The sequence below is a fragment of the Loxodonta africana genome, chromosome 4 (genome assembly GCF_030014295.1).
Source record: "Loxodonta africana isolate mLoxAfr1 chromosome 4, mLoxAfr1.hap2, whole genome shotgun sequence".
In the NCBI taxonomy this organism is placed as follows: Eukaryota; Metazoa; Chordata; class Mammalia; order Proboscidea; family Elephantidae; genus Loxodonta; species Loxodonta africana.
In genome coordinates this window covers 141486494-141509032 of record NC_087345.1, presented here as the reverse complement: position 1 = coordinate 141509032, position 22539 = coordinate 141486494, and the positions used below count along the sequence as shown (strand labels likewise).

The following is a 22539-nucleotide window of genomic DNA, read 5'->3' as shown; positions in this document are numbered from 1 at the left end:
TTTAGAATCCTAATTTGCCTGGAAGTAATAAACTGCCCTCAGATAACACTTGAAGTTTCCACTAGTTGTAAGATACTGAGGATGTGTTTGATACTGGTGTCTTGGATTTCACTATCTCAGTTGGAGTCAGTCGCGCCAAGAGATATTTCATCTACTGAATCCCCCTGGACCTGTTTTCTTTGGTATTACTCTCTACACCTGGCCATATTGCTGGCAGGTTCTTTGATCATTTCTGCATTTCAGCGGATGGATTTTTGTGCAGCTCAACTTCCAGGTATCTTCTAACTCTAGGTATGACCACATCTGCCTGAGTACCCTGGAGTGTAAGCCAGTCTCTGCAGAGGCAACATCTGGGGCGCCATGAGAAGAAAGCTCGGGCAGAATCCCAAAGCTGCTGACCCTAGGATCATGTGAGGAGGTGCTGCTTACCGTATCTCCTAAGTTTCTACCCTGCGAAGTTATAGATGTGTCAGGGCTCTCACCTGAATCGGAGAAGTGGGCAGCCCTACTGGAGGGCTCTTAGGGCCAGGGGTAGGATGCAGCAGTGGTCTGAGATAGTGAAGGCTGGTATCTCGGGGATTTGCCTATAACCATGGGATTGTCCAGCCTGCTAAATGGTGGCCAATAGCCTGTCTGAAGGTATGGGCTACCTGATGATGAACCAGATGCAAGGGCAGCACTGTCTTCTGAGAGATGTCTCCCCCTTGGTTCTTCTGTCGCTTCAGACATTCTAGGTGGAAGGAGGCCCTTCGACCTGTAAAACCAGCCAAAGAATAGGATCAGGGCAGGAAACAAGGACATTTGTCTGAAATGGCTCATATCCAGGGTAGGGTACAAGGAGTACTGTTAGTGACCCCAGCTATAGCTCCTTTTGCCCTTAGCCTTGACTCCAAGCCCCATCATGTAGGATCTGTCTCAGTCTCATCCCAGAAAACCCTCCCTTGGAACTCTGTCTCACTGCCTTGGAAATCTGCTCAGCCCACTTGGGTGGAAGTTGTTGGAGCCAGGCCACAGGTGTTTCTGTCATCCCAGCATCATCTCAGGGGTGACCACTGACCACACCTGGAGAGTGAGGTGTGAGTATTTACCTAGTGAGGCAGAGCGGAGGAAACCCCTCTTTGGAGATTGCCGGATGTCCCTCTTGTCCTCTGGGGGCGTCAATTGTCGGTTTTCATCATCTTGATAGGAGAGCCTGGAACAGAGAGTTCCTGGGGTTTGCTTCTGGGGGCAGGGAAGTGCCACCCCGTAGGGACGGTTACCACCCCAGGAAGAAGTTTGCCTCTTTTCTTAGTGTAGGGAAGCCACACTCTGTGCTTACATACAAGGGCTGGGGAGGGAGACGCAGGCCCTTGCCACCCCGAGAAATTCTGTCCTGCTCTCTGGCATCAACACATCTTCTTGGCCTGCTTGTTGGGGATTTCCAGCTCTCCATACACGATTGTCTAGTATGAGCCATGTGATTCTGATTTGAGGCAGAGGAGGCAGTCTTGGATCAAGTTGTAAGAAATTCTAGGCCCACAAGCTTCTTTCAAGAAACGGCCTAGGCTGTCCTGTTTAAGTGTACTAATGCCATTTATCACAGCTACTCCCTACGTCGGAGTCCCTGGGTGGCACAGACGGTTAAGCGCTTGGCTGTAAACAGAAGGGTTGGAGGCTTGAACCCACACAGAGGAGCCCTGGAAGAAAAGGCCTTGTCATCTGCTTCTGAAAGATCACAGCCATTGAAAGCCTTATGGAACACAGATCTACTCTGAAACACATGGGTATCGTGAATCCGAATCGACTCAAAGGCAACTGCCTACTTCAGCCTAAAACTTATCCTCCGCCCTGCAATTTCTCCCAGCCCTGCAACCCCTCTATCATTAAGAGCTCACGAGCAGTTGTCTGCAACACACGCACAGTCATTCAGTCAATGAAGAGTAGAGCTAAAAGGGACCGTAGAGAGCATGCCTTTTTGATCATGACTCACAATAAAAAATATATTTCACATATTTCACTATACATAGACACACATGATTGAACTATACAAGGTGAATGATATACTTAGCCTTATTGCAGGCATTGCACTCTGAGAGTTCAACCTGCAGCCTGGGAATTGTGGGTCCATTCCAACACCTCTGTTTTACAGAAGAGGCCACCGACTCTGTCCCTGGGGCTACTTTACACAGTCCCCAAGGGCAGAGACCTGGCTGCCTTCTTTTTCACAGAATCTGCCCTTGCTCCTAGCACAGGGACTGCTAGCCTCTGTAGGGGTGCAGGGAAGTTTGTTGAATGAAAACCTCACACGTTCATGCCTCCAAGCCTTTACTCTCATTCTCAATGTGGTAAGCCCTCCATATAACATTGTTTACTTAGCCACACTGTACCTACTCTTGAAGATACAGCTTCTGTCTGACCTTGTGCCTGGTACCTCTTGTGGTCACCCTGCCCTTGGCCTTTTCTGGAGGCCTGTAACCCTCATTGCTTGGGCCACTCTGTCCATAATTAGTTCGAAAAGGTCCATGTTATCTTTCTCTTCTGAGTACCCCTTAGCTTCCTAACTAGTTTGTCAAATCTCCTTGAGTTTCTAAGCTAGCACCTTGGACGTACCAAGCACTTGATAACAGCTGCAATGGATTGAAGCACAAGACTCTCCTGACTTCTACAAGATGTGAGCATGTATTAATTTGCATTCTCTAAAAATCAGTTTAGAGAATGTTACCTCTTAAGGAACTTTAGATATTTTCTTTTGGTTTTATATCCACTATATTTCATGAAAGGAGCCCTGGTGGCAGTTCGAACCCACAAGCTGCTCTGTGGGAGACAATGTGGCAGTCTGCTTCCATAAAGATTACAGCCTTGAAAGCCCTATGGGACACTTCTACTTCTCCCTATAGGGTCACTATGAGTCAAAACTGACTCAACAGCACCCGACAACAACAGATTCTTATTACACCAGAGGGAAAGGAGACCACTCTGCTAGTCTTCCAACCCAAGGTAGATGGCACTAACTGCAGAAAGCTGCACGCTGTGCTGGCTGTGCTGAGAAAGGACACAGATGCACGTCTCCTAATGCTTCCTGGGGCCCCATCCCCACCATGGCTGTCTGGCCACAGGCTGCCTTTCCAGCCACACCTCTTTTTTCTTCAAAAGCCTACAGGGCTGATACTTCCTTACTATAAAACGTGTCCAGGAAAAGCCTCTAAGACAGTGTTTCTTAAACTTTTTGGATTGCAACCACCATAAATACATTTTACAGTGAGACTCAGTATACACATGCATATACAGGTATTGGTAATTAAACACATATTTCAAGAAACAATACTTAGCTTTGTGACATTGGATATATTCTGATATTTTCTATGCTGTCTTATTCTAGTCTATCCGATTCTATTCTATTTTCTGCTATTCTTTTAAAAGTGCTGCCTATAACTGACTAAATGGATGTCACAACTTGCAAATGGGTGTGGATCTGCAGTTACAAAACCCTACTCTTAGAAAATTCAAATTATAGGGCTGACAAAATTCTCAGCCCTAGCTTCGCCAACAGTGCCCTCTGCTGGGTAGCTTTGTTATAAGTAGTTTCAGGTAACATTTGTGCAGTATGTGTGTACTGAATCTTACTGTAAAATATATTTGTCTTAAAAGTTTAAGAAACATTGTTTTACAGGCTTTCCTGAAAGCATTTTATAGTAAGGAGGGGCGAAGCAGACAAGGGGGGTGGGGGAGAGAGAGAAAGAGTGGGGAGGGGGGCGGAGGGTGGTGGGGAGATGGGGTGGGGTGGGGTAGGGAACTTCCCATCTCCTTAACCATGCTTTGCAGGTGTTTTCGTGATATGCGATCTCCTCTCCTCCCCCAAATCATGCCCAGAGGGGGAATTTCAGGGACCTGCCCCTTCATTCCCCAGGTAGAAGGTGGCAGTGCTCACATCTCTGTGGAGATCAGGCTGGGCTCACTGCAGTACTCTGCGTCTTCATTTATCTTCACCTCATAGGTCTCGTCCTGAGAGACCTCCTCCTGACACACCATGGCTATCTGGCTCTCCCGGGAGTGGCACCTAAATGTCCGATAGGGAGAGAAAAATCAGAATCTGTGAGTCCTCCTCCCCATCCCTCCACAAGTAAGGCATTCCACACACATAATCACCACTCACACACACATGCAAACACACACACACGCCCCTGCTATAGCCTCTTCCTCCTGCAATTGCTGATGAAGCCAAGGAGCCATAGAAGCCTGAGGGTGAGGGTGAAGGCTCTATGTGGGAGAAGGCTCTCTGGGTTAGGATTCAAGGAGATCTGAGTTCTGCTCCAATTCAGTTACTCTCTGGCTATATAACCATGCCTAAGTTGCTTTTTTTAAGTTGCTTAGCCCACCCCAAGCCTCCTCCCATAAAATTCAAATGACATATGCCCTGCCTGACAACGAGGCTTGTGTGAGTAACAAATGAAGTAACAGAAGAGATGGTGCTTTGGAGGATGGAAAGGATCACCTTTTAAAGAAGAGCCTTGGCTGCACTCTACAGGGCAGGGTGAACCAGTGAGAGGGCTACCCCTTTCCTCTACTATAGACAGCTGGGTCTGTGGGTGTTTGTTGGGCAGAGCTGAGACGTTTCTGGCATCATATTTTGGTATGCCTTTGAGTTTGACTCTGGCTCCTTGAAGTAAAAGCACAACAAAGCCTCATGTAGAAGGGTTGGTTCTTCTGAACAGAGGAAAGTGAGCCTGAGTCCCTGCAGAGCCTGAGTCTCTGCTGAGCTTGAGACCCTCTCACACCAGGATGTGGCTTAGACTATAATGCTTTTCCCCTTCTGGGCAGGGCCTTCTGCTTGTTTAATCACGCGTCCTTTAGCTCTGGTCTAAGTGCTCTCCCTTTTTCTTTCTGTCTGTGCTTAGCTCTGTACCCCCCATCTTTCTTCCTATAGAGTCTGTATGCTGGAGCCCACTCTATCGTTAGATCCATGAAGGCATCGGGGAAATACCCCAGTTTACCCTCTCTGGCTGAGTGCTGGGTCAGTGCCCCTTGCTTTGACCCTGCACCAGTGAGCAAATCAGGAAGGGTAGTGGCAGAGCTCTCTGACAGACTGCTATCCACCCCACAGTCAGAAGGAAAGATGAGATACAGAAGGCTCGTGATGGAGTGGGAGGAGAGGGGTGTGGAAGGTGCTTTGGTGAGGCACGATGGGATGAGCTGGAGACGGAGAATGGCGGCAGGCAGGCAGCACCACTTCTTGGGGACACTGTGTGCAAAATGTGCTGGCCCATTCCCAGCTGAAGCAATGCCAACGCTGGAGCTACTGCCCTTAGCCTTTAGCTGCAGCATGAAGGACAAGGCCCCAGAGCTAGAACTTTGGTAAGTTCTTCGTCTTCACCAAGTTGAAGCTTAGCACCCTGAGTGCTGTTTTGACCAAGTGCCATGGGAAGGAAGGGAAGTGACATTTAGTGACACTTTCTATATACAAGGCATTGTGCTAGGTGCTTTGCATACGTTATCTCATCCATAGACGCATTTGTGAGGAGAAGAAGAAGATCTCCTGATGTCTTCTCCCACATAAAACCAAAAAACCAACCCAGTTGCCACAGAGTCGATCTTGACTTATGGCGACCCCATGTGTGTCAGAGTAGAACTGTGCTCCGTAGGGTTTTCATACTTGATACAGAACCAAATTTAATGTAAAAATACCCTTTGAAGGAGGTAATTTAATTTACACTGAGATGTTAATGGTGGACATAAAGAGCCTTCCTTTAAGAAAAGGGTTTGATAATGCAAGTGGGGACAAAAGTGGTACTAGGACTGAGTCCCTGAAGGTTGGAGAAGAGGAGCAGGGCTGCAGAAAAGGGAGGCAGACCCCAGGACAGTCTGCTTAAACTTTGACATTCTCCTCTGTAAAGTCGGCTTTTCAGGTCAGCAAACAAACCCCAGTGGTGAGCACAATGCCCTGCTCACAGAAGGCATTGCTATACGTCTCCATAGACGTCTACTGAGTCAAAGGACTCAACCCAATGGTGCTGATGAGTGGTTAAACTGGCCAATCTTCAAGAGAGTAAGGTGGATGGATGGCCAATTTGACTGCCATTATCAGTCATTTAAATGCCCAGGTCATGTGGGCTTGTGTGTGTGACCTTTTGAAAACTGGTGTGATGAAGGGAGGTGACAAGTATGCTGGCTCCTTGGGTGGACACGGCATCAGGACACTTGTCTAGGGATTTAGAAAGAAACTTGCACTTCTTGGTTCTTTGCTGACCTAGAGGGCAGGAAAGGAGATCTGCCCAAGAACCTGGCATGCTGGGGACCTGTCCAGCCTGCTCTAAAGCGAGTGTCCTTCTCTGGAAGAGCAACATAATTCAGGGGATGTGGCAAGATGCAGAGGTATGTGTGACCTCTCCCATCCCCCCCTTGGGGAGCCCGGAGCTGCTGATATAACAGGGAGAGGCCCTCATTGGCCCAGGCTGTACTTCCTGAGGCCCAGAGCATGGAAGGAAGCACCTACCGTTCCAGCACATCATAGCAATACATCCTAGAGCACCAGGGAGCAGGATGGGGAGAAAAGAGCAAGTCAGGAGGTGGGTATTCTGTCAAACTACCAGAAATGATCCTCCACTGGGGCAGAATGAGTAAGTGCTCCAGAGAGGGGCCACCTGCCACTAAAATGCCTCCCTTCCCAGGAGGTTATAAAGAAGAGGTGGTAATGCCATTCCCATCCCAGTCGGGGGAAAGGCCAGGTTGACGCAGAGACTTGGAGAAGGATGGAGGGAATGGTTTCTGTTGTATGGCCAGAATACAGACATCTCAGAGGGTCATGGTTCCTCTGCTTAGGTGGGATGTGAGAGGACAGGATGCTCTGTTCAGAGGTGTGGCACCTCTGGATACTGTTGGTCAATGGGGATGTTGTCTTATCCTGAGTGTGGCTGCTGCCTTTAACCAAGGACAGAACCTGGAAGGTAGCTCAGTGCCTACCTCCCTTTCTGGTGTCCAGGACAGCAGCCTCCAACCCCAGGCTGAAGGGTAAATGGTGGGTCTGGGGGCCAAACTCTCCTCCACCCCATCTACTCTTGGCCAGAGTGAGGGAGGCCCCTGTGCATGGGCCCTGGCCTTGCCCACCCTCCTGCTTACCTCTTGGAGCTGAGCTTCCAGGCTGACTCCTGCACCCGGATGGCAGGAGACAAGGGGGGCCCATGGCCCTCCACGGTGCTGACTGTACTGGGGTAGCCGGTGGGACGGGGGAAGCGGCCCAGGGCAGTGTTGTTGGCATTGTTGATGTTGGCGTTGGAGCCAGTGGACGAGTAGCTGCTGGGGGTGAAAGTGGAGTCCACCAGTTTCTCGTGGGAAGGCGACTCGGTGTCGCCTTGGCTGTTACCCGCCTTGTTGATGTGTAGCGGGCGCTGGGTGGTGAAGGTCTGGGGGAAGGCGTTCCGGCCGTCGCTTTGGTAGTAGCTGACATGGTTGCCGAACAGGCCACCGGCCCTCTGTAGGCAAGAGGGATGGGGTAGGTGGAGGAGAATACCCGCTTAGCTACCTTTCCTCCTTTGAGGGAGAAGCCTCAAACAGCCAGGTCAGAGAAGTCCAGGGCACGGGAAGGTTGTCTGCCTTCCAGAGAGGCACGGCTGCACCAGGAAGCACATGGCAGATACTGAAATTCTCCATCTGCATGGCTTGGCATCCCAGGAGAGGGAGGGACTCAGACGCTCAGGATACCACACCTTCCCTCTGAAACAGCTGGGGGAATGGCAAGGGGCAGGACCACCACATCTGTGGGAACCGGGTTAGACAAGGAGGCTGCTGACTGTAAGAGGTGCCCTAGAAGTTTCTGAAAGTTTCTAATGAACCCCTGGAAGACTGGAATTTAGTTTCAAGGATGAGTCTAGGAGGGCAATCCTTAACTGCAGCCAGCTGCTTGGTTTGGCAGAGAACACTGTGAGGGCTGAGGGGTGAAAAAAGGAACCAGAAGATTCTAACTAGATTTTAAATGAAATCCAACTGGCTCACAGAGCTTAAACTGTGTTGACCAAACAGTTTTGAACATAAGAATGAAGATTCTACTACATCAATTATATCATGGCCTCCTTTTCCCCAGGAGATTCTTAGAGTGTTCAAATCAGGAATCAATGTTTTCTCCAACATTCTTTCCTTGTCCTGAGCAAGTGGGCAGATAGCTATTTGCAAGGTCAGTCTAATCCTTGACATGAGAATGTCCCTGGGATTTGGTGAAGGAGATTTTTCAAACCAGGCAGTCTGTCTGGGGTCCTGTCCGATGGTATTACCATGGTGCCATGTCCCTGAGGCCATTCAGTGATGAGTACTTATGGTGATGAGAATGAGGATGATAATGAGAGGACAGCCATAGGTTGGATGAGGCTTGTTTCACCTCCCTGGTTTTTCTGTAGCCTAGGAGCTGGGCGTGGGGAAGGGGGTGGAGAGATAGGTGTGAACAGGGCCCTGGTACAGTTGTGGTCAGTAGCTTCTTCCTTGCTATAGAAGGGATTTTTAACCAAATCCCTCCAGGGGTTAGGCAGGGCATGCAAATGAGTGCAGAGAGCTGGATGTGAGAATTCTACCATTCCAGCTCTGTGGTCAGCCTCAGGGTCCAGGAACGGAGAGCACATGCTCTGTCTCCAGAGAACAACCACCACCTGGTGCAGCCCTTTGTTGCCACGTGGAAACGCAAGCCCCAGATTGCCAGATCTTCTGCTTTTTTTTTTTTTTTTTTTTATCAAGAAAAGCTAGAAATCTAGATTTTAATTTGATTGTGCCAGATTTCCAAATGCTGCAAAGCAAACAGGTCTGCCGATTAGGTGTGGCCAAGGGGCCACCACTTTGCAACTTCTAATATGGAAGTTTCTCCTAGGAAATATTTCTGTTAGGAAAACCGCTCTTTGCTTCCTTCTTCACCAGCCAGTGAAGCTCTGAGAGCTGCTCCTTCCTGGGAGTACTGACTGAGATGGAGTCAGCTTAGATGGATCGAGGGACGAGGAGACAGCTGAGTGGGAAGAGCTTGGAATCTGCCAGAGCTCAGGTGTTTTCTCCTGGATTTTCTTGGCAGAACAGCCCACCCCCTTTTGTTTTCAAACTGAACCTTGCAAAAGTATAAGGGTGCTGCTGTGCATCCACCTACCCTGAAGATGTCGTCTTCGGAGGCAGCAGACACGGCCTCCTTCATTGCCTTGTCCAACTCCTCCTCAGCCGTCAGGTCTCCAGAGATGGCCCGTCGGATCTCGGGCCCGAGGTCATGCAGCGTGCGCAGGCCAGCCTGGAACCCAGAGGACAAATAAGGCCCCGGGTCCTTTTCCACCATTGCTCCTAGCCAGCCATCACTCAGAGCCAGGGCCTGCTCCTCCAGGAACCCAGCGCTCCTGGACCCAGCTACCCGGGCTCAACTTCTCTGCAAGGAGTGAGCCTCAGGAAGGCATATCTGTATATACAGCCAGGCATTGTGCTTTCTGGAAATCCATTTGTCCATGAAGGAAGAATGAAAGCCAAGAACTAAGCATGTTCACATTAGAAGGAGCCACCAGGAATCAGGGGCTGCCACGGGAACTTCAGGAGAGCTTGCAAGAACTCTAGAGGGCTTCTATGAAGGCAAGCAGGGCTGTGGAGGGCAGTGTGTGTCTGAGTGGTGGCAGGAGGCAGAGGGGTATGTCATGTTCTCCTCCCACCCCATAACCTTGAGAAAGGCTTGGATCCCATAGCCTTCAGAAAAGCTTGGATTGCTCAGAAAGTTTCCTTCCGAAGGGACCTGGACTTCCTGGGGGTGTGGACCCCTCCTCTAGCCCCTCACCTGAAGGGACAGAGTGTTCCTCTGAGAGGGCTTGCCCACAAGCCCCTGCTCTTTGCGCTTCTTGAACTTCCGGAAGTACTCTTGGATCAAGAAAGTGGCATAAAACTTGCCAACTGTAACCTCATCATCTAAGACATATGAAGAAAGGAAAGTGAATTAGAGGTAAACACGGGCATTAAGGTAGACATCATTAAATTTTTTTTTTTTGGTATTCTAACCTTAAGTTTTTAAATTTAGTTTTTAAAGAGATAGTACATTCACATGGTTCAAAAAGAGAAAAAGGTATATAGTGAAGTCTTGCTCTTACCCTATCCTCCACTGCCTAATTACTATCTCCCAATGGCTAACCTCTTGTATTAGTTTTTTGAGCATTTGTCCCGATATTCTCTATGCAAGTATAAGCAAACATATTCTTATTCGCCTTATTTTATAGAAAACACAGCATATCGCCAATGTTGTTCCAACCTTGCTTTTTTCACTTCACTGACACTGTTAACTCTTATTTGATTCCGAAGCTTCAAATGCCCTTCATAAATTGGCTGGGTCCCCTAAGTACACACATAGTTCTGCTTGGGTTGGAGGGAAGGGTTCATGCAAGGCAGTACCTTCCTCCTGTTTGAGTTTGAATTTTTCTTTCAAACCAGACAGATTGTGTTTTCTTATCAGGAGGTTTGGCTGGGTCCCTGCTGGACTGAGCACCCAACATTAGACACAAAAAACTCGTTGCCGTTAGGTCGATTCCTAGTCATAGTGACCCTATAGGACAGAGTAGAACTGCTCTATAGAGTTTCCAAGGAGTGGCTGGTGGATTCAACTGCCAACCTTTTGGTTTGTAGCCATAGCTCGCTGTAGCTCTTAACTACTGCGCCACCGGAGCTCTAAGACTAGACATGACATAATTAGTCTCTGTCTTGGGAATGGAACAGATGGAGGAGAAACCAATAAGTCTCCAAGGTGAACATTCCATGCCCAACAAGCAGCCCCTTTGCTCCACCTCCTAGTTCTTTGGGAGGAGAGGGCAATGGGCCCAGGAGACAGCTGGTTGGGTTAGAGCTAGGGCTTGTGATGTGATTGTTCTCCTGCTCCCAGTTATCCCTTAAGAATAGCCACATTCATGGCAGTGATGAACCTGCTGCCTCACAAGGGCCTCACTGTGGGAGGGGAAAACCCCTGAGCCCCTGTCCTGCATAGTCGGTAAGAAAGAACTACATGGTAGAAATATCATGGAGTTTTGGAGTCCCTCAGTCTTGGGTTTGAACTCTCAATCTGCTTATATTTGCATGTGACCTTGAGTCAACTACTTGTGTTCTAAGAATTTTAGTTCTTTGAGCAAGCGTCATAGAATGGTTGTAAGTATTAAATAAAACAATGTACATAAGCATCAGGTGGTACTTGGCTTAGGTGATTCTTCACTTAGTCTTGCTTTCCCTGTTGGCAGTGGTTCTCAACAGGGGCAGTGTCACCTCTTGAGGAGTGTTCTGGAAACGTCGGGGGGTGTTGTCTAGTTGTCACAGTGATTTGGAAACCCTGGTGGTTTAGCGGTTGAAAGCTATGGCTGCTGACCAAAAGGTCGGCAGTTCGGATCCACTGGGCACTCCTTGGAAACCGTATGGGGCAGTTCTTTCTACTCTGTCCTATAGGGTTGCTATGAGTTGGAATTGACTCGACAGCAATGGGTTTGGTTTGGTTTTTTATTGGCATTTAGTGGTGCTAGATGTGTCGCCCAGAGTATGGGTTTTTTTTTGCACAGCAAATAATAGCTTTGTACTCTGCATGGCATTTAAGCACCGGGCTAAATATTCATGTGGGGGAACAACCTGCTATAATTACCTGAGCTTAAAACCTAAGACTTTTTTATACATGAATGCACAACATTTTTTGCATGGTTTTAGTGTAGCACAATTTTCCAGGAATACAATTGCTTTGTAAATTGAGGGAAGATTATACTTCGTTTTGTTTGATCTTGACCAAGAGGGGTTCACATTTTGGAAAATTGTATCCCCGATGGCAGTGCCTCTTGTGGTATCTGAGTCAGCCATTCTATCTGACCCACCCGTACCAGTCTGCATTTGCAGCTGTCACTCACAGTCATGGTAATCCTAGTGAAACCTGTGAGAACCGGAACTCCACGGGACTGCCTTGTTTTTCGGGGCCTCCCAAGTTTTCCACCTTTGACAGAGTGCAGTCTTACCACTTTTCTATTGCTCTCTATTAGTAGAAAATATTTGCGTTTTCCTTCTCTGACAGCTTTCCGCCTTGCAGATTCCTGCTTTCGCAGGTTCGACTGTATATACACTTATTGAAATACACATATTTAGCCCTTATTTCAAAATGCCAAAAACAAAGCGTCAACAATATTCAATATTGCCTTACTTCTTTTAAACACAAACCTTTTCACTGTAAGTGGGTGCGTGCAAGCATTTCATCAGCTAATTCTAACTTCTGCCCTAGTTGTGTTTAAGCTTTTGTATATTGATAAACATTTGATTTTAATATATTTTATGAGTTAAAGCATTATACTAATATTTTGGAAATTATTTGTATAGGAGAGTTATATTATCTATGATTTTCATTCTGGATTGTAGTAGGGGCATTATAAACTATTATAAAAAGGGACTTTGGCTTGATGGGGTGGGAAACACTGTCCTAGGAAGAAAAAAAGAATTTCAACCAAAGGGGCCCTCATGGGATTCTTCTTTTAGGGCCTTATTATTCCTAGAGCAGTCAGCCCAGTGGTTTACGGGGAAACCTACACTTTGTGGCGTTTCCTTGGAAAGTTCTCCCAAACATCTAAGCATCTAGGGGACTTGCCTGGCCCCATCTGTAGAATCAGGATTGGACCAGGTTTCCAACCTGATAGTCTGAATCTGAGTATGAGAGGGCCGTGGCACCCTAGTCCCTTCTAACAAACAGGGCCTTTGAGCCCCGAGGGAGGGTCTGGAGAAAGATGACTCAGCAAGCCCAGGGGACTCAAGAACACAAGACTTAATCCCAGGAACACTTACCACCTGCAGGGGGCACCACCTGGTCCAGTAGCTTCATGCTGGTCCGCTTCCAGATCTTCTTGATTATTGCCCGCAGCTCCTCATTGGCTTGTTCTAGGTTCCCTGAGGGAAGGGAGATGCAAAGCTGAAAATGATATCAGCCCCTTGGAGGGCCTCCCTAAGGGGCTGGTCCCTCTGAATACAATGGGAAGCCAACGCTGAGGGCACAAACACTGCGGACTAGTCAGTTTCATTTTCTTTTTTCCTCTCTGCTTTTCTCCTAGGTCTTCCCATTTTCTACCTCCTTCCTCTTCCTCTTTATATTTCTCTGTTTTACTTCTTTCCCCTTCCCTTCTGTCCCCTGTCCAATTCCATTTCTTTTCCCTTCTCTCCTGCCTGTTGCTTAGGCCAGCCAGTGGCATCCTGTCACCTCCACCCATGCTGCTTTTCTTCCTGGAGGGTCTAGTGGAGAGATTTTGGGGGCCTGGGCTGAGCTGCAGGCCCCCGGGTAGCTTCACCAACTCCCATTCACTCATCCACTGAAGAACCTCCCCTGCCCTGCGGGCAATAAGGAGGCTGCTCTCTATGGGTGGCATTCTGCATGTACTTCCTTGGGCTGCCAGAGGGAAACAGGGATGACTGAAAAGAACAGTCTCCCCTGGCAAATCCAAAAAGGAGCCTCCCAAGCTCTGATGAGGTTCCCATGGGGTTGTTATTGTTAGGTGCTGTCAAGTTGGCTGGACTCATGGGGACCTTATGTACAACAAAACGACTTGTTGCCCAGTCCTGCACCATCTTCATGATCCTCAGTATGTTTGAGTCTATGGTTGGCCATTGTGTCCACCTATCTCATCGAGTGTTTCCCACACCTTCGCTGACCCTCCATTTTACCAAGTATGTTGTTCTTCTCCAGTGATGGGTCTCTCCTGATGACACTTCAAACATAAGTCTCGGATAATGTTCTGTGATGCATAGGGTTTTCACTGGCTAATTTTCAGAAGTAGATCACCAGGCCTTTTTTTCCAGACTATTTTAGTCTAGAAGCTCCACTGAAAACTATTCTTCAAGAGTGACTCTGCTGATATTTGAAAGACCAGTGTCATAGTTCAAGCATGAGAGCAACCTGCAAGTCACCACAGTAGGGCAAAATGACAAACAAGTGGTGTTTCCTTTGGGGAGGAGGTGACAAAACCTAACTGTGGAAGATGAAATCAGAAGACACTGGGTTCTGTAGTTCAGACTAATGCACTGTCTGGGCTTACTTTCTCCACTGGTAAGATAGGCTTAATTATCTACCTGTTCCACGAAGCCTCAGGTTACAGGTGAAAAAGGAAAGCTGAGACCTGCAGCTATAAGAGGAGAGGTGTTACACTGGGTTGAAAGATGGCCCTAAGGTATCCACCCATCTCTTCCAAAAAAAAAAAAAATCCATTGCCATGGAGTCGATTCTGACTTATAGCAACCCTATAGGATAGAGTAGAACTGCCCCATGGAGTTTTCAAGGAGTGCCTGGTATATTTGAACTGCCGACCTTTTAATTCGTAGCCATAGCTCTTAACCACTATGCCACCAGTGTTTCCACCCACCTGTTACTGTGTATCAAAAACCAAAACCAAACCCGTTGTCATGGAGTTGATGCTGACTCATAGCGACCCTATAGGACAGAGCAGGACTGGCCCACAGAGTTTTCAAGGAGCACCTGGTGGATTCAAACTGCTGACCTTTTGGTTAGCAGCTGTAGCTCTTAACTACTATGCCACACGCCCTGCATAATCCCTTGGGACTATGAATATGATGTACAGTATTTTACTCCCATGATTAAGTTCTGTTATATGGCACATATGACCTTAAATAGGGAGATTTTTCCAGGTGGGCCTGACTTAATCACGTGAGCCCTTTGAAGCAGAGAACTCTCCCATCTGGGAACAGAAGAGGGAGTCAGAGAGATGACTTGGCTTGGCTGGAAGAAAGCAAACACCCATATGGTACACCAACGATGGAGAGAGGCGTCCTCTAGGAGCTGAGAGTGGTCCCAGTCAACAGTGAGCAGGAAAATGAGGACCCCACTCCTACAACTGCAAGGAAATGAATTCTGGCAACAACCTGAAAGAGCTTGGGTGTAGATTCTTCTCTAGAGCCTCTAGAACAGAACACAGCTCCATCAACATCCTGATTTTGGCCTTGTGAGGCCCTGAGCATACAACCCATGCCTGAACTTCTGACCGACAGCACCATGAGCTAATAAATGCTGTTATTTTAAGCTAAGTTTGGGGTAATTTGTTATGCAGCCATAGAAAACCAATATACCAAAAAACCCATTGCCATTGAGTCGATTCCAACTCATATCGGACCGTATAGGGCAGAGTAGAACTGCCCCATAGGGCTTCCAAGGAGAAGCTAGTGGATTCAAACTGCCAACCTTTTAGTTAGCAGCTGAGCTCCTAACCACTGAGCCACCAAGGTTCCATTAAAAAATATATATATATATATATATATGTAGTGTTTAATGCTATTCCATAGGATGGGCAATATGTAATAGAGGATGGGAACCCTGGGGTCAGGCTGCCTGAGTTCAGACCCACTGCTGTGGCCGTGTGGGACAGCCAAGCAGGAGAGGGCAGAAGTGGGAATGGAGAAAGAGTGGACGATGCCTGAGTTCACTGTCTGAGCATCAGGTTCAGCAGTACCTGAAGCCAAAGGGCAAGCCCTGGGCATTCCAGTTATGAAGCCAATAAATTCTCTTCACAGCTAAGGTGGTATTGTTACGCTGTATCACGTACAATGGGATTGGACTGCTGTGATCCACAGGGTTTTACGTTGGCTGATTTTTGGAAGCAGATGGCCAGGCTTTTCTTCCTGGCCTGTCTGAGCCTGGAAGTGCCACTGAAACCTGTTCAGCAACATAGCAACTGACGGAGGGGGGTGGTGGCTACATTCGGCCGGGAATCAATCCTGCATCTCCTGCATGGAAGGTGAGAATTCTACCACTGAATCACCACTGCCCTCTTCATGGTTAAGACTGTCTTCTGACACTCCTAATTAATACAATATTCAAACACACTTCTCTTCCAAAAGGATCTTTCATATTTTTCCAAGCCTTAATTAATTTTCATAATGATCTATTCTGTTGAGAAATTTTACTGACAATTATTTCATCTCATTGAAGTATTTTAAAATATTTTCCTTCTGAATTCTGATAATGTTGACTTTTACCTGAGCCCTGTGATACTAGAAAACAGAGATGGTTAAAGAAATTCTCCACCCTTTGTGTTCAGGGGAAATCCTGGTGGCATAATGGTTAAGAACTACAGCTGCTAACCAAAAAGGTTGGCAGTTTGAATCTACCACGCGCTCCTTGGAAACCGTATCAGGCAGTTCTACTCTGTCCTATAGGGTCGCTATGAGTCAGAATTGGCTCGAAGGCAACAAGTTTGGTTTTTTTTTTGTGTGTGTGTGTGTGTGTGTGTGTTCAGGAAAACAGTTTACTGCAAAGAACCACGTTTCCCACATGACTTCTGTAAGACTCATGGATGCCCCCTTGCTAACCTATGGAAAGGCCAGATAAAAGACCAAATCAAACTCATTGCCATTGAGTCTGACTCATAGCGACCCACACACAGGACAAAGAAGAACTGCCCCATAGGTTAAAAGGCTGTAAATCTTTACGGACGCAGGCTGCCACATCTTTCTCTCAAGGAGCAGCTGGTAGGTTCAAACCACTGACTGTTTGCTTAGCAGCCGAGTGCCACCAGGGTTCTTTAGGCCAGACACCAAAACCAAAGCAACCCATCACCATGGAGTTGATTCTGACTCATAGTGACCCTATAGGACCGAGTACCACTGCCCCACAGGGTTTCTGAGGCTCTAATCTTTACGGGAGCAGACTGCCACATCTTCCTTTGTGGAGTGGCTGGTGGATTCGAACCTCTGACCTTTTGGTTCGCAGTCAAGCACTGTGCCACTGGGGCTCCTTCAGGCTAAACACAGACCCTTCCAATTCTCATTCTTTGCCTGTAAATTGGTAACTAAATAGCTTGTCCCCACTGGCCAATCAGAAACAAAGTGTTTGTTAACCAAACTTTGGTTAAACTTCTCTCCTTCCCCGAAGACCATAAACTCTGGCCACCCTCAGCCTGAGCCAACACACTATCCCTCTTTGAGGGCCCCTCCGCTACAAGAAGCTGGCCTCAATAGAAAACATTCTGATTTAATATCCAATGACATCACCTTTCAGCCCACTTTCCCACACCTGGGTTTTTCCTAGTCTTGTTTTCTCTGCCTCCATAAAAGAAAACTCTTTTTCCCTAACTCTTTCAGACATTTGCAGAGCTTCCAGTGGGAGTGTTCTCCCTGTTGCAATAGGCCCCTCACCCTATGGGAATAGTCCCTTTCCCCCCTTCTTTCTGAACAAAGCTTCTCCCTGTCAAAGTCTGGATCTGTTTTTACTTGACAATTCCAAGGCGAATGTTTGTTTGGCTTGATATTGGATTTGGGACACTCTGAAGTAGCTGTTGATTTCTCTCCCTTTCCTTCCATTCTCAAAAGTCTGAAGGGTGAGGGCTGATACAAATCTTATTCTCACAATTTAGATGTTTTCTCACAATTCCTTCTAGTTGCTTCTAAGAACTTGTCTTTGTCTCCCAGTCTTAACATTTAACCAAGTATGTGAGAGGCCTGTTTATGATGAAGGCTCGTGTTTGAGTGGTACACTCAGGCCCTTTGAGAGGCTATTCTGCGATATCTTTGTATTTAAAAGATTACCCTTCATTCTTGACTGTAGTTCCTACATCACTTGCTTCTTCCTTTTTCTTGGGAATGCCTATTCTCCCCGACTGGCTCTCTGTATTTGGCTATTTTGATCAGTTCCTTTTGCACTGTTATCAGCTATTGGCATTTAGCTGAGGTTTGGTTTGCTTTGTCAGTGCATCTTCAACATTGCTGAATCTTGGCTTTGGTGCATCAGTATTTTTCATTCCTTTATGGGGTTTATCAATATACATTAGGCTTTACATATTGCCTACCATGCGTCTGTCAGCTTGTTGTACTGTGGTGGCTTGCACATCACTGCGATGCTGGAAGCTATGCCACTGGTATTCCAAATACCAGCAGGGTCACCCATGCTAGACAGGTTTTAGTGGAGCTTCCAGACTAAGACAGACTAGGAAGAAAGACCTGGCAGTCTACTTCTGAAAATTAGCCAGTGAAAACCCTATGGGTCACAACAGAACTCTGTCTGACCCACTTGCTGTGGACACGTCACTGGGAGGGATCAATCGCTAGAAGAGGGCATCCTGTTTGGTGAAGTGTAGAGGGCCAACAAGGGTGAGGGGGAACTTTGGTGAGATGGATTTGCACGACAGCTGTAACAATGGACTCACACATGCTGGCGATGGTGAGGACAACGCAGGACCAGGCGATGCTTTGTTTTGTTGTACATAAAGCTGCCATGAGTCAGAGTTGATTTGACAGTATCTATCTGGCTGGCTGGCTATCTATCTATCTATCTATTGAGATCCATCCTCTATCTTTTTACCCCTTTTTTCTATTTCTTTTTCTTTAAATGATATTTTATTATGTTTTTGATGAAAGTTTACACAGCAAATTCGATTTCCATTTGACAATTCCACACAAGTTAGTTACATTTTTCACAATATGTCAACATTCTCATTAATTGGATTCTGGTTGTTCCTTTCCCAGTACTCTAGTTTCCCTGCCCCTCTTGTCTTCTCATCTTTGCTTTAGAGTAATTGTTGACCTTTTGGTCTCATACAGATGGTTTTTTTTAATGGAGCCCCATACTCAAGGGTAATATCCTTTATTTTGTGTGCTAATCTTATATTTCGCTAAAAGGTGACCTCAGAGGACAGTTCCAGTTCAAGGGCAATAGTCTCAGGGAGTCCTCCAGTCTCAACTGGTCCAGTAAGTCTGGACTTTAAAGAACTTGAGTTGTGTTCATGCTTTCCTCCCATTCTATCCAGGTCCGTCTATTGTGGGCCTGATCCCAACGGTCGGTAGTGGTAGCCAGGCACCATCCAGTTCTTCTGGTCTCAGGGTGAATGAGGCTGTGGCACCTGTAGGGTATTAGCTCTGTAGATTAGTTTCTTATCTGAGGCTTTGGCTTCCTTTTTTCTCTTTTGGTTCTAATGAGTAAAAAAAAAAAAAAAAATTTTTTTTTTTTTTTGTAGAGACCAATAATTGTATCTTAGATGGTCACTTGCCAGACGCTAACCTCACTAGGATTCAGAATGTGAACTTTGTGGTGCCAATTGACTAGGTTGTCCCATAATATTAAGGACCTAGGCCCTCAAATCTAGAAAACTATTCTTGCAAGGTGTTTGGTTACACCTGAGCAGTATGTGTAACTGTGTCCTCTATGAATATATATGAATGCACACACATATCTGTATGTGCACATATGTACAGATACTTCTATCTGTGCACACATATGTACTCACCTGTACCTACCTGTACACATATATGCCTATACACCTGTGACCAGACACTCATTTTTTGGTTATTGTTGCCCAATTATATATGTCATATTCTTTAGCACATATTTCTCTCATGCACTTTTTAGTGGCAGCATCTACTTTGGTTAAGTTGTGCTCATTACATCTACATTCTGTGCTACTTTTCCCATCACCAAAAATAAGAAGTGTCTACAATCTGGAGAGTGAATCCCTCCCCCCCATTCCTGGTAACCACCTATGAACACTGGTCTCTGTACATGTATATATTATTGTCTTCTTATGAAAGTGATATCATACAATATTTGTCCTTATTTGGTTGACTTATTTCACTTAGCATTATGTCCTCTAGATCCACCCATAATATGTTCTGTGGACTCATCATTCTTCTTCATGATTGCATAGTATTTCATCGTATGTTATATACCACATTTTGCCTATCCGTTCATTTGCTGAAGGGCACTTAGGCTGTTTCCATTTGTTTGCTATTGTGACTAGCAAAAAAAATTCTATGAATGCAGTGAACACAGTGTTGCAGCATATTCCTTCTAGCAGTACATTATAACTTCTTCTCTCCTTGGAAAAGAAAACCTCTTCTCCCTGAACATAAATGTAATAACATTCGTTGTAGAAAACTGGGACAGTAACAAAAGTAAAGGAAGAAAATCAAAGTCACTGTGGATTCTGCCACTCTTTGATAACCAATATTAGCATGTGTATCGGTTTCCCAGAGTTGCCATAACAAAACATCACAAACTTCCAGGTTTATAAGAACAGCAGTGTAGGAGTCCATGTCAATGTGTTAGTGGGGCCACGTACCCTCCAAAGTCTCTAGGGAAGATCCTTTCTTGTCTCTCCCAGCTTCCGGTAACCCCAGGTGTTCCTTGGCTTGTAGATACGTTTTCATACAGCTGTCCTTCCTCTGTCTCTTTGTGTCACTTCTCTTTTATAAGGATATCACTCAGATTGAATTAGGACCCGCCCTACTCCAGTATGATCTTACGTTAATTGATAACATCTTCAAAGACTGTATTTCCAAAAGAGGTCATGCTCACAGGTACCAGGGGTCGGGACTTCAACATATCTTTTTGGTGGACATAATTCAATCTATAACAACATGCTAATAAATTTCCTTCCAATTTTTCTTCTATGTCACACACACACACACACACACATGCATTAAATGTCTATTCAATTCTTTTGGCAGTCAGAAATACGCCTATTTACACCTATTTCAGATGGAGTTATTGCACTGGCTACTGAAGGTATATGCTGTTAACCTTTACTTTTTTTTTAGTTTAGCAGTAGAATATGAGCTATTTTATTTTTGTTTTTGCAATTAGCTCCTAATTTGACATGTATCTTGTTGGACTGCTTCTTCTTTTCCTTCATTTCAGGTGTTTCTATTTCTGAAAAGATTTAACTGAGAGAAGGCACCTCTTGGGTTATTCACTGAACTAAATTCCCAGATGTCATTATCTTTCTTAGTTTACAAACGAAGAAACTAAAATACAGAGAAAATAACTGACTTATCACACACGATATTAGTGAGAGAGCTGACACTCAGACTGAATTCTCCTCTCTCCCTGTCCAGTGCTCCTTCTATTGAACCAAAGCAAAACACTGCGCCTGGCAGCCTGAAACGCTAAGACAGAAACGTAAGAAAGGGAAAAGAAAACAGACTGCCTGTCTTGTTTGTGTTTTCTCTCATTACTGTATTGGTGGGTTTCAAACTTTAGCTCACATATGAATCATCTAGGCAGCTGGTTCAGAATGCAGACTCCTGGGCCCCACTCCCAGAGATTCCGAGTGTAGATCTGGGCTGGTGCTTGGGATGCAGCATTTTAAACAAGTTCCAGGAGCTGATTCTGAGGCAGGTGGTCTTTTGACGACACTCTAAGAAACACTGTAATAGACTGGAAGCCCTTGGAAAGCAGGGATTGCATCTTCTTGTTGCTATTTGCCATCGAGTAGATTCTGACTCATGGAGACCCCATGTGCACAGAGCAGAACTGCTCCTTAGGGTTTTTAGGGCTTTGACCTGTTGAAAGCAGATCGCCAGGCCTGTCTTCTAAGGTACCTCTGGATGGGTTCGAATAGCCAACCTTTCAGCTAGGAGTCGAGCACCTAACTGTTTGTGCCACCCAGGAATATATTATAAAGCCCTTCCACAAAGTGATTCAGAAATACCTTTCAATTATAAGGACAATAGGTTATCTTAGCCAAGGCTACTGCTAGTCCATAGGGTACCACTGGCAAACTAGGAGTCCCTCCAGGTGGAGGAAGCCCTGGGTGTGGCCTGATTAGTGGACCACAGGTGAGATTTAACACAACCCTCTCTTCCCAGCAGTTGCCTGAGCACCCTTGTGCCAGGTGCAGTCTGCACAGCTGTATGCAATGACCCTGACCTTAGTCACCATTTGTCACTATGTCCCTTTCCCAACACAGGCCTCTAAATTTAAAAAAGGAGCTGAGCAACTGAGAGGCCTACCTGTAGCCAATAAAATTCCATATAGATGGGGCTTGGTTCTGCTTCAGGTAACATCCTCTCCTTCTGTTTTATGGATTATACCAAGAATCTCAAGATAACACTCAGAAAAATTTCCAGGGTTTGAAGGAAAACTAGAGTTCAAAATAAATAAGACTCAAGCAAGTTGGCCATTCAAGAAGCAAGAAAACATGACTGGGCCAGCCCCTTTAAGGTTCCCGGATGAGAACGCTGTCCCTGTATCACTGCTCTGATGGCCCGGGACTGGAGAGTCACTGAGAGCACTTTGCAGGCTCCCTCTCTGGTTTGTCTGCTAGGTCTCCTGAGCAGCTCTCACAGTGGCTCGCAGATGATTCTTACCTTCTGTTTTGATCCTTAGAGCTGTCCTCACCAGGGCAAATAGGGTGGCATTGAACATGACCGTCCCATCGCTGTTTAGAGGCATGTTCATGGAGACCAGGCGCTGCAGAGGAGGGGAGACGAAGCCAGTGATTACAGCCAACAGTTCTCACAAGGCCCACATAACTACCAAGGCGGGGGAATATCAGGATGGAGCCTCCAGTTCCTGTGGGTGCTGTGTGGGTGTGTTGGGAACAGGTGGGGTAGGAAGCTTGGGTCACTGAAATGCATTCAAAACCTTTTGGGGGGCGGGGGAGAATCTTGGCTTTCCCTTACATACTCCCGCCCTCTCCACAGAGCAGGGGAGGAGTGGCATTTATCCTCATTAGAACTTTGATCCCATGAAAGGATGTTAAACCCACTCTACCACCCCTTGCCCCCACCTATTCAAATGTCTGCAGAGGCATATGGGGCTGCTCCCTACTGGCAACAAAGAACAGCTGCATA

General features: G+C 46.4%; 1 protein-coding gene across 1 annotated transcript in view; it reads right to left on the bottom strand.

Moving 5' to 3' along the window:
* Nucleotides 1-255: 255 nt before the first annotated feature.
* The window catches only part of CACNA1C (calcium voltage-gated channel subunit alpha1 C), a 143998-nt gene continuing 121714 nt past the window's right edge, over nt 256-22539 (bottom strand). Inside the window, exons 25-32 of the mRNA XM_023548982.2 lie at nt 22054-22156; nt 12760-12861; nt 9755-9882; nt 9092-9226; nt 7093-7445; nt 3908-4036; nt 1089-1192; nt 256-754 (exon numbers count right to left, since the gene is read on the bottom strand). Coding sequence (XP_023404750.2) covers nt 585-754; nt 1089-1192; nt 3908-4036; nt 7093-7445; nt 9092-9226; nt 9755-9882; nt 12760-12861; nt 22054-22156 — 1224 coding nt within the window. The 3' untranslated portion in view covers nt 256-584. The remainder of the gene's footprint in view (nt 755-1088; nt 1193-3907; nt 4037-7092; nt 7446-9091; nt 9227-9754; nt 9883-12759; nt 12862-22053; nt 22157-22539) is intronic.